This window comes from Balaenoptera acutorostrata, chromosome 2 (assembly GCF_949987535.1).
Source record: "Balaenoptera acutorostrata chromosome 2, mBalAcu1.1, whole genome shotgun sequence".
Taxonomy (NCBI): Eukaryota; Metazoa; Chordata; class Mammalia; order Artiodactyla; family Balaenopteridae; genus Balaenoptera; species Balaenoptera acutorostrata.
This window is the reverse complement of record NC_080065.1, coordinates 61,322,781-61,338,675: the sequence shown is the minus strand read 5'-3', so window position 1 is coordinate 61,338,675 and position 15,895 is coordinate 61,322,781. Positions and strand designations below refer to the sequence as shown.

The 15,895-nt window shown below is 37.4% G+C and overlaps 1 protein-coding gene across 8 annotated transcripts in view; it reads right to left on the bottom strand.

Moving 5' to 3' along the window:
- Nucleotides 1-15,895, bottom strand: part of ARHGEF28 (Rho guanine nucleotide exchange factor 28) — a 307,464-nt gene that overhangs the window by 62,907 nt on the left and 228,662 nt on the right. For all 8 annotated transcript variants that reach the window (XM_057540604.1, XM_057540598.1, XM_057540597.1 and 5 more), the window contains 3 exons: nt 14,667-14,914; nt 3,811-3,933; nt 2,489-2,606 (listed from right to left, as the gene is read on the bottom strand). In XM_057540604.1, the coding sequence (XP_057396587.1) occupies nt 2,489-2,606; nt 3,811-3,933; nt 14,667-14,914 (489 nt within the window). The remainder of the gene's footprint in view (nt 1-2,488; nt 2,607-3,810; nt 3,934-14,666; nt 14,915-15,895) is intronic.

The window sequence follows — 15,895 nt, the reverse complement described above, 5'->3', positions numbered from 1 at the left end:
ACTTGAATAGACCTCGGACTCATTTGCTTTCCTAGATCCCTCTCTCTCTAAAAAAACAACATTTAAAATTATAACTTACAACTGCATTAGCATAAAGATAAATATATTAATAATATATATTAAAACATTTTTTCAACCTAAAAAAAATGGGACCAAGGCACTGTGCAGAGTAGGTAACTCAGCCATGCTCATGCCAACAGAGTAGACGATCATCAAATCCAGCTGTTACTCTGAAATACTGGCCAAATCTCTTATCTCTAGATTATCTTAAGAAAAACTTCTGGAGAAGTTTCTGCAACAGCCTCCTGGAGCTCCAGATGAAACCAAATTTAGCTATTTTCTATATCTGATTTAAAAAAAGCTAATTGATGTTTACTGAGGTGAATGGAACGGAAAGGGAAAGTTTCAGGAGGTCAGAAAATGCTAGAAGGAGAGGAGAAAGAAAAACAACAGAGAAAATAAAAGATACTCTAAGAGCCTAGAGCAGCAGAAATAAACACACAGAAATAGCAGTGAAATGGAATAAGAACAAGTCCTCCAAAGGGTCTAAACTTTCCAGGCTCTAAATGCCTCAAATAGGTACATGAGGGCTTTGTGAGAAAACCAAGGAATAGATCGTGACACCAATCATTAACAAGGAAGATTTTCTCATTGCCCGTGAAAAGAATATACTTCATTTACTTCACTACTTTACTATACCTGCCACCCACCTAAGCAGCACTCCCCACCATGAAAAAAAAAAAGGAGTCTTCTTTATAAAGAGCATATTTTAAATATAGGAAAGTTGAGTAGAGAAAATCAAAGTTGAATTACAAAGTGACTTAAAGTAAGGCCAAGAAAAGGCTCCGAGTCTTCTGACCTTCAGGAATAAATTACTGTCTTTTAACCGCTTGCAACTCAAAGTGCAGCAGCATTGGCCCCACCCGGGGGTCTTGTTAGGAATGCTTACCTTGGGTTCTACCCCAGACCTACTGAATCGGAGTCTGCATGTAAATGAGATCCCCAGGTGAGGGGTACTCCTAATGAAATTCCAAAAGCACTGCCATAAAGAGTCACATGCACCAATGTTCCCAGCAACTAGAGAGGTTGGAGAAATCTGACCTAACTAAGGAGGCAGTGTCCATTCAGCCACTATGACGTCTACGCCTGCAGAGCTGTAAGTCACACTTTTCATTTCCGACACACAGTAGGCAATCACTGTCATGCATCCTACCTGGAATCTGGCATGGGATGATTCTTGGAGGAGTACTAGCTGGCCTAACACAGTCCGACAGATGTTAGTCTTTGAGTATTGTGTTAAACTTAAGAAAGAGAATATAACCATAATATAAACTAAAAGTCTTAATTTTGTTTTCATTCTTTAACTGAGAACAAAATTATGAGGATTTTCTCTTTCTATTGTGCTTCTATTTTCTTTTATGTTAAATTATAGGAAGCAATACAAATGGGACATACGGAATGGATGCTACCATTCTTGCCTGAACTTAGGTCCTAACGTGACTTAAAAAAAAAGTGGAAAGACCAAATCATGCATTTCTATTCACCGAGACCCCTTCCAAAAAAAGGATGTTAAAAGTTGACTTTTTAGAGTGGGAATTTAAGATCTCATTACCACTTTCATGACCTCCAAGTCAGTTGGTCATAATAAAGATAATAAAAACAGTTCCCACTTATCAAGCACCTTGTTTATACCAGGCTGTGTACTGGGCACTTTCTGAGACAATCTCACTTAATCCTCACAACAATTCCATAAGATAAAGATTAGTATTCTCATTTGGTAGTGGAGAGAACTGAGGCTTATTTCATTACCTTGCCCAACTAATGAGCGGCAGAGCCAAGTATCTGCAACAGCCATGCAAGTTTACACAAGGCCAAACCAAAGCCCTTGTTAACAGAAGACACTACCACCCTAATAATTTACTCACGATCAATAAACTAGCTTGAGGAACAGGCACTTTTATCTGTCCATTCATTGCACTGTTATATTTATTTATTGATAACCTATTCTGCACTAGGTATTGAATCTAGACCCCTCAAGGAGCTTACAGGCCAGCCATGTGAATTAACAGGTTCTTAAAGGACATCCAGATGTTAGTCCTTGAACTTGATGAATTGACAGGGTCAAAAATAGCTCCTTCATAAATCATTCTCAATCTAATAAATCACTGCTGGGAAGGTAATAGGAAGATGAAGAAGAAGAGGTATTAAGGTCTGGATATGGGGGAAATATAGATGGGAAGGGTAGGGTCAAAGTATGAGGAAGTCTACTTGCTTTGGGCTGCTTGGAGGAATTCAGACTATTGGCCAAGCCACATTATGAAAGATAACTTTTCAAAATGGATCCAAATCCTAAGGCTTCACAGTTTTTCCATAATGAAAAATCTTTATGAATCAGGCACCCACAAGCATTTATAGCTGTTTACAACACCTCAGCTATGTTTAAAACTAATGAAAGAGGCAAATGTTTATCCCAGAAGTCATCACTCACCCTTTGTGTACTGCAATATCCTTTCCACCAAGACAGGGTATTTTGTGATGCGCTGAGTGACCAGCAGAATGCATTCTGGAATTCCTCGGCGTCGAGCCAAAAGATTACTATTTCGGAGCTTAAAAAAAATATATATATATGTATATATTTTTTAATTTTAATATACACAAATACTACCTGTATTTTCTTTTTAGGTAGGAATTTAATAATACAAAGAGTCTGCAACAGTATAATTCTATTCAGATATAACACACTGCATCATTAATTAAAACTTGATATATTGTCATTAAATTGTATACTTTGAAATTAATTTCAATAACCCAACTCTCCAAGATTAAGAAGTTTCAAGTTACACTGATGTACTTAGAGTTAATTCCAAAAATGAGCAGGTTTTAAGACTTATAAGTGCTAAGATTCATGAATAGCAGAAGTTTTGAAAATTACTCAGAAATCAAAGTTACACTTTGAACATGAGTTTGCAATTAACTGTTTGTTTTCCTAACAAGTTTCCCTCTACATTTGTTATTATTCATCATAGCATTTAAGTTTCCTCTAATCCAGGCAACTTTTTTCTAAATATCTCAAAGCCTTATTTTCAAGTTCTCAATACACATGTATGTTTAAAAAAAAAAAGGAGGAGAATCCAGTAGCATTCTTAAAATGGTAGATAAAAAATTAGAATCTATGAAACTCTAAAGGACAAATTTCTTCAATAAGTAAGTAGGACACCAAAAAAATGGGATGGGAAGCATTCAATGTAAAGGCGATTTAAAAGACATAACCCCCCATGGATAATATATAAACCTTGGTCAGATCCTGATCCAATTTTATGAGCTAATGAGGGAAATTTGATTAATGGCTGGCTGTTTGAAGATATTAAAGAATTATTGTGTATTTAAGTGTAATAATGCCACTGTAATTTTTAAAAGATATATTGTTCAGCGATACAAGTTATATATGAAATGATGTGCATCACAGACTTGCTTCAAATTAATCCAGTGGAGGTGGGGTGGGTTCTTTATTTTTACTGTGGTTCTTCTGATTTATAACTTTTCAGGGCATGAAAAGCTTCACAGGATATTACAAAGGTGCTCAGAAGTATGGAGAACATGGCTTCGCAAATATAAATACAAAAGTAAATGATTTGGGAGAAATATTTTACTAACACAGAAAAAGAGGCTTTCTATCTTTGCCACAAACCTATCACTTCCTTCTTCCCTGAAAAACAGTACCTAGATGTGAAACTTGGTTAGATCATCTAAAAAACAAGCATGAACTTCATGCTGGCTTACCATTTTGTAACAGAGTTTTAAAATACTTGCCTTAATAAAATTCTGAAACTTTTTATTCTGCTGGAGTTCTTTAAAGAGGCTAACAGCCTCCTTGTGATGGCTACAGAATTCCCCATATATTTTCTCCATTTTATTTGCATTTTCTTCTGAAAACTGAGAAGAAAAACATTTCAGTGATGCTTTATAAATTTAGTCAGTTCTAAACACTTAAAAGAACATGCAATTTTCATATATTTCAGTACATTCCTTGCAAATAAAGAATAAACATCCAGGAATTTCTGACCGCAATCACTTCTCTTCCCCATATACTTTTTAAATTAAAGTAAGAGGAAGTAGTCAAGAGGTAAGAGGAAGACATCAACCTAATGTGATTATATTGAACTAACTCATTTATCAATAGCCCAATGAAAAACATTTGATATCTTCTATTTTTGTGCGTTTATGCAACTTTATAATTTCAATTTATAGTTTTAATACTCATATAGATTGAAGGGTATGGGGCACATTTGGGGATCCTCAAGAAGGTTGACATTTACATTGGGTAACTGATCATGTCCATGAACTCAGTCTTCACTGGGAATTTAATTTTTGTCATCACAAATGGATCAACAGGCAGGTTATCATTAGCCAAGATGACAGAGAAAGATCAGTAACCAGAAGGCCAATTTATTAATTGATGGACACAAGTAGAGATGTGGGCTGGATATTTCAATAACCTTGACCTGCAGAAAAATCTCTGTAGAAAAATCTACATGGGAACAACTTAGAATCATAAGATGGTATGGAGAGAATCAGCTGAATAATTTGAATGCCAATGTTTCAGACTCTGATGACCCTATGTATACATGTGGGTGTTGAAGATCATTGTAACAGAAACCAGAACACACCTACACCTCCTTAGAAAGTACTTAAAATGTACATCCCTATCTCTGGTCTTTTCAACTTTGTTCACAGTTTTATCTATGCTTGAGGCCAATATATCTTATGAGATGATCCTTAAACCACCACCAATAATATATAGGTATAAATTTAACAAAACATACACAGGCCTTGTGTGCTGAAAACTACACAATGCTAATGAAAGAAATCAAATAAGATTTAAATAAATATACCATATTCATAGATTGGAAGACTCAACATAGTAAAGATGTCAATTCTCCCCAAATTAATGTACAAGTTTAATGCAATTCTTATCAAATCCCAGCAAGTGTTTGTACATATAGACAAGATTATTCTAGAATTTATATCAAAAGGTAAAGGAACTAGAAGAGATAAAAACAATTTTGGAAAAGAAGAATAAAGTGAAATAACTCAGTCTAGTCAATTTCAAGATTTATTCTATAACTACTGTAATTATGACTATGGAAGGATACACATAGATCAATGGAACAAAATAGGAACCCAAAATGCCCAACAGATTTTGACAGAAGGCAAAAGCAATTTATTGGAGGAAGGATAGCCTTTTCAACAAATGATATTGGAGCAGCTGAACATCCACAGGTCAAAAAATAATAATAATAACCTTGACCAAAGTCTCATATTTTATACAAAAAGTAACTCCAAATGGATCACAGACCTAAATATAAAACATAAAACTATAACACTTCTAGAAAAAAAAATAGGAGAAAATCTTTGGGATCTCAGGCTAGACACAGAGGTCTTAGACTTGAAATCAAAAGCATGATCCTTAAAATATGAGGGAGTCCGGGAAAAAGTTTGGCCTGCGTAAGAGGCAAGAGACCATTGTTTCAAGGTGTGCGAGGAGAGGGGATTCAGAGCACCACCTAAATGAGCTTCAGAGACGGGCGCGAGCCACGGCTATCAGCGTGGACCCCAGAGACGAGCGTGAAACGCTAAGGCTGCTGCTGCAGCCATCAAAAATCCTGTGTGCAAGCACAGGTCACTATCCACACCTCCCCTTCTGGGAGCCTGTGCAGCCCACCACTGCCAGGGTCCCATGATCCAGGGACAACTTCCCCAGGAGAACACACGGCATGCCTCAGGTTGTTGCAACATCATGCTGACCTCTGCCGCCGCAGGCTTGCCCCACAGTCTGTACCCCTCCCTCCCCCAGGCCTGAATGAGCCAGAGCCCACGAAGCAGCTGCTCCTTTAACCGCGTCCTGCCTGAGCGAAGAACAGATGCCCTCAGGCGACCTACACGCAGAGGCGGGGCCAAATCCAAAGGTGAACCCCAAGAGCTGTGCGAACAAAGAAGAGAAAGGGAAATTTCTCCCAGCAGCCTCAGGAGCAGCGGATTAAATCTCCACAATCAACTTGATGTACCCTGCATCTGTGGAATACCTGAATAGACAACAAATCATCCCAAAATTGAGGCGGTGGACTTTGGGAGCAACTGTAGACATGGGGTTTGCTGTATGGGACTGACTAGATTCTGATTTTTATGTTTATCTTAGTATAGTTTTTAGTGCTTGTTATCATTGGTGGATTTGTTTATTGGTTTGGTTGTTCTCTTCTTTTTTTTTTAAATTTTTTTATTTTAATAATATTTTTCTTATTTTTTATTTTAATAACTTTTTCTTTCTTTCTTTCTTTTTTTCCTCCCTTTTCTTCTGAAGCGTGTGGCTGACAGGGTGTTGGCGCTCCGGCTGGATGTCAGGCCTGAGCCTCTGAGGTGGGAGAGCCGAGTTCAGGACACTGGACCACCAGAGACCTCCCGGCCCCATGTAATATCAATCGGCAAGAGCTCTCCCAGAGATCTCTGTCTCAATGGTAAGACCCAGCTCCACTCAATGACCAGCAAGCTCCAGTGCTAGACACCCCATGCCAAACAACGAGCAAGACAGGAACACAACCCCACCCATTAGCACAGAGGCTGCCTAAAATCATAATAAGGCCACAGACACCCCAAAACACACCACCAGATACGGTCCTGTCCACCAGAAAGACAAGATCCAACCTCACCCACCAGAACACAGGCACCAGTCCCCTCCACCAGGAAGCCTACACAACCCACTGAACCAACCTTACCCACTGGGGGCAGACACCAAAAACAATGGGAACTACGAAACTGCAGCCAGCAAAAATGAGACCCCCACGAAGAAAGTTAAGCAAAATAAGAAGACAGAGAAATACGCAGCAGATGAAGGAGCAAAATAAAAACTCACCAGACCAAACAAATGAAGAGGAAATAGGCAGTCTACCTGAAAAAGAATTCAGAGTAATGATAGTAAAGATGATCCAAAATCTTGGAAGTAGAATGGAGAAAATACAAGAAACGATTAACAAGGACCTAGAAGAACTAAAGAGCAAACAAACAATGAAGAACAACACAATAAATGAAATTAAAAATTCTCTTGAAGGAATCAATAGCAGAATAACTGAGGCAGAAGAACAGATAAGTGACCTGGAAGATAAAATAATGGAAATAACTACCACACAGCAGAATAAAGAAAAAAGAATGAAAAGAATTAAGGACAGTCTCAGAGACCTCTGGGACAACATCAAATGCACCAACATTCGAACTATAGGGTCCCAGAAGAAGAAGAGAAAAAGAAAGGGACTGAGAAAATATTTCAAGAGATTACAGTTGAAAACTTCCCTAACATGGGAAAGGAAATAGTCAATCAAGTCGAGGAAGTGCAGAGAGTCCCATACAGGATAAATCCAAGGAGAAACATGCTGAGAGACATATTAATCAAACTATCAAAAATTAAACACAAAGAAAAAATATTAAAAGCAGCAAGGGAAAAGCAACAAATAACATACAAGGGAAGCCCCATAAGGTTAACAGCTGATCTTTCAGCAGAAACTCTGCAAGCCAGAAGAGAGTGGCAGGACATATTAAAAGTGATTAAAGGGAAAAACCTACAGCCAAGATTACCCAGCAAGGATCTCATTCAAATTCAACAGAGAAATTAAAACTTTTACAGACAAGCAAAAGCTAAGAGAATTCAGCACCACCAAACCAGCTTTACAACAAATGCTAAAGGAACTTCTCTAGGTAGAAAACACAAGGGAAGGAAAAGACCTACAATAACAAACCCAAAACAATTAAGAAAATGGTAATAGGAACATACATATCAATAACTATGTTAAATATAAATGCATTAAATGCCCCAACCAAAAGACATAGACTGGCTGAATGGAGACAAAAACAAGGCCGGTATATATGCTGTCTACAAGAGACCCACTTCAGACCTAGGGACACATACAGACTGAAAGTGAGGGGATGGAAAAAGATATTCCATGAAAATGGAAATCAAAAGAAGGCTGGAGTAGCAATTCTCATATCACACAAAATAGACTTTAAAATAAAGACTATTACAAGAGACAAAAAAGGACACTATATAATAATCAAGGGATCAATCCAAGAATAAGATAAAACAATTGTAAATACTTATGCACCCACCATAGGAGCACCTCAATACATAAGGCAAATACTAACAGCCATAAAAGGGGAAATCAACAGTAACACAGTCAGAGTAGGGGACTTTAACACCCCATTTTCACCAATGGACAGATCATCCAAAATGAAGATAAATCAGGAAACACAAGCTTTAAATGACACATTAAACAAGATGGACATAATTGATATTTAAGGACATTCCATCCAAAAACAACAGAATACACTTTCTTCTCAAGTGCTCATGGAACATCCTCCAGGATAGATCATATCTTGGGTCACAAATCAAGCCTTGGTAAATTTAAGAAAATTGAAATCGTATCAAGTATCTTTTCCGACCACAACGCTATGAGACTAGATATCAATTACAGGTAAAAAACTGTAAAAAAATACAAACACATGGAGGCTAAACAATACACTACTAAATAACCAAGAGATCACTGAAGAAATCAAAGAGGAAATCAAAAAATACCTAGAAACAAATGACAATGAAAACACGACAACCTAAAACCTATAGGATGCAGCAAAAGCAGTTCTAAGAGGGAAGTTTATAGCAATAAAATCCTACCTCAAGAAACAAGAAACATCTCAAATAAACAACCTAACCTTACACCTAAAGCAATTAGAGAAAGAACAAAAAAAAAAACCCAAAATTGGCAGAAGGAAAGAAATCATAAAAATCAGATCAGAAATAAATGAAAAAGAAATGAAGGAAACAATAGCAAAGATCAATAAAACTAAAAGCTGGTTCTTTGACAGGATATACAAAATTGATAAACCATTAGCCAGACTCATCAAGAAAAAAAGGGAAAAGACTTAAATCAACAGAATTAGAAATGAAAAGGGAGAAGTAACAACAGACACTGCAGAAATACAAAAGATCATGAGAGATTACTACAGGCAACTAAATGCCAATAAAATGGACAACTTGGAAGAAATGGACAAATTCTTACAAAAGCACAACCTTCCAAGACTGAACCAGGAAGAAATAGAAGATATAAACAGACCAATCACAAGCACTGAAATTGAAATTGTGATTAAAAATCTTCCAACAAACAAAAGCCCAGGACCAGATGGCTTCCCAGGCGAATTCTATCAAACATTTAGAGAAGAGCTAACACCCATCCTTCTCAAACTCTTTCAAAATAGAGCAGAGGGAGGAACACTCCCAAACTCATTCTACGAGGCCACCATCACTCTGATACCAAAATCAGACAAAGATGTCACAAAGAAAGAAAACTACAGGCCAATATCACTGATGAACATAGATGCAAAAATCCTCAACAAAATACTAGCACACAGAATCCAGCAGCACATTAAAAGGATCAAACACCATGATCAACTGGGGTTTATCCCAGGAATACAAGGATTCTTCAATATACGCAAATCAATCAATGTGATACACCATATTAAGAACCTTAAGGATAAAAACCATATGATCATCTCAATAGATGCAGAAAAAGCTTTTGACAAAATTCAACACCCATTTAGGATAAAAACCCTCCAGAAAGTAGGCATAGAGGGGACTTATGTCAACATAATAAAGGCCATATATTACAAAACCACAGCTAACATCGTCCTCAATGGGGAAAAGCTGAAACCACCTCCACTAAGATAAGGAACAAGACAAGGCTCCCCACTCTCACCAATATTATTCAACATAGTTTTGGAAGTTTTAGCCACAGCAATCAAGAGAAGAAAAAGAAATAAAAGAATCCAAATCGGAAAAGAAGAAGTAAAACTGTCACTGTTTGCAGATGACATGATACTATACATAGAGAATCCTAAAGATGCTACCAGAAAACTACTAGAGCTAATCAATGAATGTGGTAAAGTAGCAGGATACAAAATTAATGCACAGAAATCTCTTGCATTCCTATACACTAATGATGAAAAATCTGAAAGAGAAATTAAGGAAACACTCCCATTTACCACTGCAACAAAAAGAATAAAATACCTAGGAATAAACCTACCTAAGGAGACAAAAGACCTGTATGCAAAAAACTATAAGGCACTGTTGAAAGAAATTAAAGATGATACAAACAGATGGAGAGATATACCATGTTCTTGGATTGGAAGAATCAATACTGTGAAAATGACTATACTACCCAAAGCAATCTACAGATTCAATTCAATCCCTATCAAACTACCAATGGCATTTTTCACAGAACCAGAACAAAAAATATCACAATTTATATGGAAACACAAAAGACCCCGAATAGCCAAAGTAATCTTGAGAAAGAAAAATGGAGCCAGAGGAATCAGGGTCTCTGACTTCAGACTGTACTACAAAGCTACAGTAATCAAGACAGTATTGTACTGGCACAAAAACAGAAATACAGATCAATGGAACAGGAGAGAAAGCCCAGAGATAAACCCACGCACATATGGTCACCTTATCTTTGATAAAGGATGCAAGAATATACAATGGAGAAAAGACAGCCTCTTCAATAAGTGGTGCTGGGAAAACTGGACAGCTATATGTAAAAGAATGAAAGTAGAACACTCCCTAACACCATACACAAAAATAAACTCAAAATGGATTAAAGACCTAAATGTAAGGCCAGACACTATAAAACGCTTAGAGGAAAACATAGGCAGAACACTCTAGGACATAAATCACAGAAAGATCCTTTGTGACCCACCTCCTAGAGAAATGGAAATAAAAACAAAAATAAACAAATGGGACCTAATGAAACTTAAAAGCTTTTGCACAGCAAAGGAAACCATAAATAAGACGAAAAGACAACCCTCAGAATGGGAGAAAATATTTGCAAATGAAGCAACTGACAAAGGATTAATCTCCAAAATATACAAGCAGCTCATGCAGCTCAAGATCAGAAAAACAAACAACCCAATCCAAAAATGGGCAGAACACCTAAACAGACATTTCTCCAAAGAAGATATACAGATTGTCAACAAACACATGATAGGATGCTCAACATCACTAATCATTAGAGAAATGCAAATCAAAACTACAATGAGGTATCACCTCACACCAGTCAGAATGGACATCATCAAAAAATCTACAAACAATAAATACTGGAGAAGGTCTGGAGAAAAGGGAACCCTCTTGCACTGTTGGTGGGAATGTAAATTGATACAGCCACTATGGAGAACAGTATGGAGGTTCCCTAAAAAACTAAAAACAGAACTACCCTACAACCCAGCAATCCCACTACTGGGCATATATCCTGAGAAAACCATAATTCAAAAAGAATCATGTACCACAATGTTCATTGCAGCACTATTTACAATAGCCAGGACACGGAAGCAACCTAACTGTCCATTGACAGATGAATGGATAAAGAAGACGTGTGACACATATATACAATGGAATATTACTCAGCCATAAAAAGAAACGAATTGAGTTATTTGGAGTGAGGTGGATGGACCTAGAGTCTGTCATACAAAGTGAAAATAAGTCAGAAAGAGAAAAACAAATACCATATGCTGACACATGTATATGGAATCTAAAAAAAAAAAAGTGGTTCTGAAGAACCTAGGGGCAAGACAGGAATAAAGATGCAGATGTAAAGAATGGACTTGAGGACATGGGGAGGGGGAAGTGTAAGCTGGGACGAAGTGAGAGAGTAGCACTGACATATATACACTACGAAATGTAAAACAGATAGTGGGAAGCAGCTGCATAGCACAGGGAGATCAGCTCTGGGCTTTGTGACCACCTAGAGGGGAGGGATAGGGAGGGTGGGAGGGAGACACAAGAGGGAGGGGATATGGGGATATATGTATATGTATAGCTGATTCACTTTGTTATACAGCAGAAACTAACACAACATCGTAAAGCAATTATACTCCAATAAAGATGTTAAAAAATAAATAAACAAACTGTGGTACATTCATACTCTGGTATACAACTCAACGATAAAAAGGAATGAACTACTGACATACACAGCCATCTAGATGATGCAGAGAATTGTGCTGAGTTGAAAAAAAGCCAATCCAAAAGGGACATACTGTGTATATAATCTATATAACATGTATGTAATTTATATAACTGGATTGAAATGACAAAACTATAGAAAGAACAGATTAGTGATTGCCAGCAGTTGGGGACAGCAGCGAAGTAGGTGTGGCTATAAAATGGCCAGATGAGGAATCCTCATTGTGATAGAAATGTTCTGGCGTTTTGCTGTATCCCTCTCAGTATCCTGGTTGTGGTACTGTATTACAGCTCTGTAAGATATTACCATTGGGGAAAAGATAATTTTAAAATGCCAACCCCCTGACCCAGTCCTATCAAACAAGACACTAGAGGTCGGGAGCACAGAATACCTCGTTCTTAACAAGCTTTAGGAGATTCCTATGTACCTGAAATTGGAAAACCACTGCTATATATCAAGTATGTTCCACATGTTCACAATTTCTCACCAACACCGCAAGCTCCCACAGACTAAATTACCATCATATTCCAGCCCAGCCTCCTGAGATCTATGGAGTCCCCGAGGTTGGAGTGTGGGACTTCCCCAGACTCTCTCATACATCCTTCAACAGCTTGCTCTCCCCCTGCTCCTACAGAGTGCCACTCCCACAGCCATTGTCTGAGGACTTTGCTAATATATTCTTCAGGAGATAATTTTATTTACATAGTATTGAAAGGAAGCCCTTGCCATACCCACTAAGCATGTCCACCAACAGGAATACAAAAGCAGACTTAATCCTTTTCTCTGAATACCGAGGATTTTCCTTTTCATCCAAAAGACCACCAGGCTCACCCTGTGTAATAGCCAATTTCCCAAAACTTGTCCTCAAATTCCATAAAATTAAATAAAAAATATATCTGGTAAAGATGTGAAATTTTTGTTAACTATGAAAGTGACACAAGAACGAAAAAATGTTTTAAATGATTAGAATTAAAAGTCATGATTGTTTGTATCAAGGAAAGAGAGATTATGCAAATACTTTCAAATGGTAAAATAATCTCGCACTTCATTTTTGAATGCACTCACTCGGATTCAAGTTCACCAAGACACAAACAGACATTTTTATTCAAACTGTCTTCCCAAGTACTTTACGGTCTCTTAACCTGGCACTGTATATGTTTCAGGTGAATTATGAAGACGGAACAGGTCTAGGACTTTAAAGATAATATGCAAAGCAGATAGTGCTTTGATTAGAAACTTATTACTAGTGTGGATTTTTACATTGTTAGACATGAGGAAGAAGATTTTGGGCAATTGTCAGTATGCTTTTTTCTTTTTGTGTATTAAAAATATTTGTATTTAAGCATATTTAAATGTTTAACCTATAGACCAACAGCTAAACTCGACTGGTGTGTGTGACAGGGTGAAACTGATACAAAATTAATATTTTGGAGGGGACATTTTGGCATCTACTTAGAGAATGCCAAACTAAAGTAATTAGGGATAGATCTCCATGCCTTTCCTCAAATGCTGTAAGTGACTGCAAAACATGGCATTGGAGTGAATTCCTGGTGTGTTTTTCCCAAGTGACCCATTCATTCAATAAATATTTATAGTACCAAGCACTGTTCTAGGTATTGAAATACAGTGGTAACCAAACAGACGAGACTCCCTGCCTTATTGGGACTTACAGACTAGTGATGGTAGAAAGCTTCCCCAGAATGTCACTGTGGATATCACAAAGATATATTCTTAACTCAGATCCCAGCTATGCCACTTATGAGATGTGTGACCTTGAGAAAGTCATTACTTCTCCATGCCTCAGTTTTAGGGAAAATAAATATTTGCATCACTGTGTTGTGATGGTTAAGTGAGGTAGTATAATGGAAGTACCTTGAAAGTCCCTGCCATGTTAAGGCTGCTGGATACATGTTATTTAACTTCTGTATTAGCATGTTTTAAATGCAGAGCCTCTTTCAGAGAGATTGGGGACCAATACAAATTGTCAAAAGTAATGTGTTTTTTTTTCTTAACTAGGAGAGTGGCACAGCCCATTCTCACCGATGCTTCAAACATCCCAAGCACCTAAAAAGTGCCACCTTTGAGTGAGATTTGCTTGTCGTATCCCCCAGGCATGAACTCCAGGGCTTTCATGATAATAGATCTGCTTCCCTCCTCCTAAAATTAGGCAGCACTTATCTTGGAGATATTGGTGAGGCTATCACGGGCCACTCAGGAAGGCATGTTACTAGAGAGCCCATCACATCAAGAAGTCTAAGTAGGGAATTCCTTGGTGGTCTAGTGATTAGGGCTCCACGTTTTCACTGCCGAGGGCAAGGGTTCAATCCCTGCTTGGGGAACTAAGATCCTGCAAGCCGCACAGCGTGGCAAAAAAAAAAGAAGTCTAAGTAAATTTTCTCCAGCCAAGTCCTGTGACACATAGAAGAAGAGTCACTGGCTATTAAAAACTCTCAGACATAGGTCATACACACCAACATCAAATAAAAGACAACCAGCTAAACCCATCTGTCAATAATCATAATGAAATCAATTCCAGTTCTCTGCAGGCTTTGAATACTCTAGACAGTCTGCATACCTTTAGGCTTTGAGGTTTTAAGACTTTTAAACCTTTCTCACCTGTTGTACTAGAATATCTCCAATTCGGTTGATGACGAAATTCCTGTCGTTGCCAATACAGGATTCTTGCCTTCGCTCCTTCATACTATAGAAGAAATGCCTGTGGATTTCAAGTAACTCATCTAAACAAGGGAAGATTTTATCCACAGTGCTGTGGTCAAGCTGCAGCTCCTCCTTCATCCCTTTCCTGAAGATCTCAGACATGATGAACAGGGTCTGGATGTGATGCATTTCTGTCTGCATTAGCTCTGAAACAGGTGAGCAGAAACAAGCTTTAAAACAAGTGTCCTCTGATGTTAACTAGACTTACTGTGGTGATCATTTTGCAATATAGACAATTATCATTAAGTTGTACACCTGAAACTAATATAATGTTGTATGTCAATTATACCTCAATTTTTTAAAAAGTATCTCTATTGACCTAAATTAGTAGCTAAACACTGTATGTTACACAAATAAAAAAAAAAGAGAAAATGTTTAGGAATAATAATATTCTTCTACTGTTGAGGTCAGCATTGATTAAACATTTAATGTAAGCTCAAAATATTAAACTATTCTCTTTTTTCCAGACATTATATGAGGATATGTATAAGTCAAGTCCAAGATGTAAGAATCCAGTGTATCAAACTTTCATAACATAACCAGCTAACATCTTGACGTATCTTCAGTTGGGAACCAGGTTTTATTTTCCCCTGAATGCTCTATAAAATAAAACTTAGTTTACCTCTTTTCTTTCCTTTTCCTTCTTTCATTTGTGTGTGTGTGTGTGTGAGTGTGTGTGTGTGTGTGTGTGTGTGTGTGTTTTGCATTGAGTAGGAGCACAATTAATTTGGTGAATTATGTTGAATTAAATATAATAAAGTTCCTCAATGCATACAACAGTAGGTCCTTTCTATTACTGGATCTGTCTCTGAAATTCCATTTTCTCCAGGAGAAAACATTGTGTCATGATCAAGGGACATCATCAAGAAAGTGAAAAGACAACCCATACAATGGGAAAAAATATTTGCAAATCATGTATTTGATAAGGGACTTGAGTCCAGAATATATAAAGAACTCTTATGACTCAACAACAACAAAAAAACCCACTTCAAAATAGGCCAAAGATTTGAATAGATGTTTCTCTAAACGGATATACCAGTAGCCAATGTGCACATGAAAAGATGCACAACATCATTAGCCATCAGGGAAATACAAACCAAAACCACAATGAGACACCACTTTACACA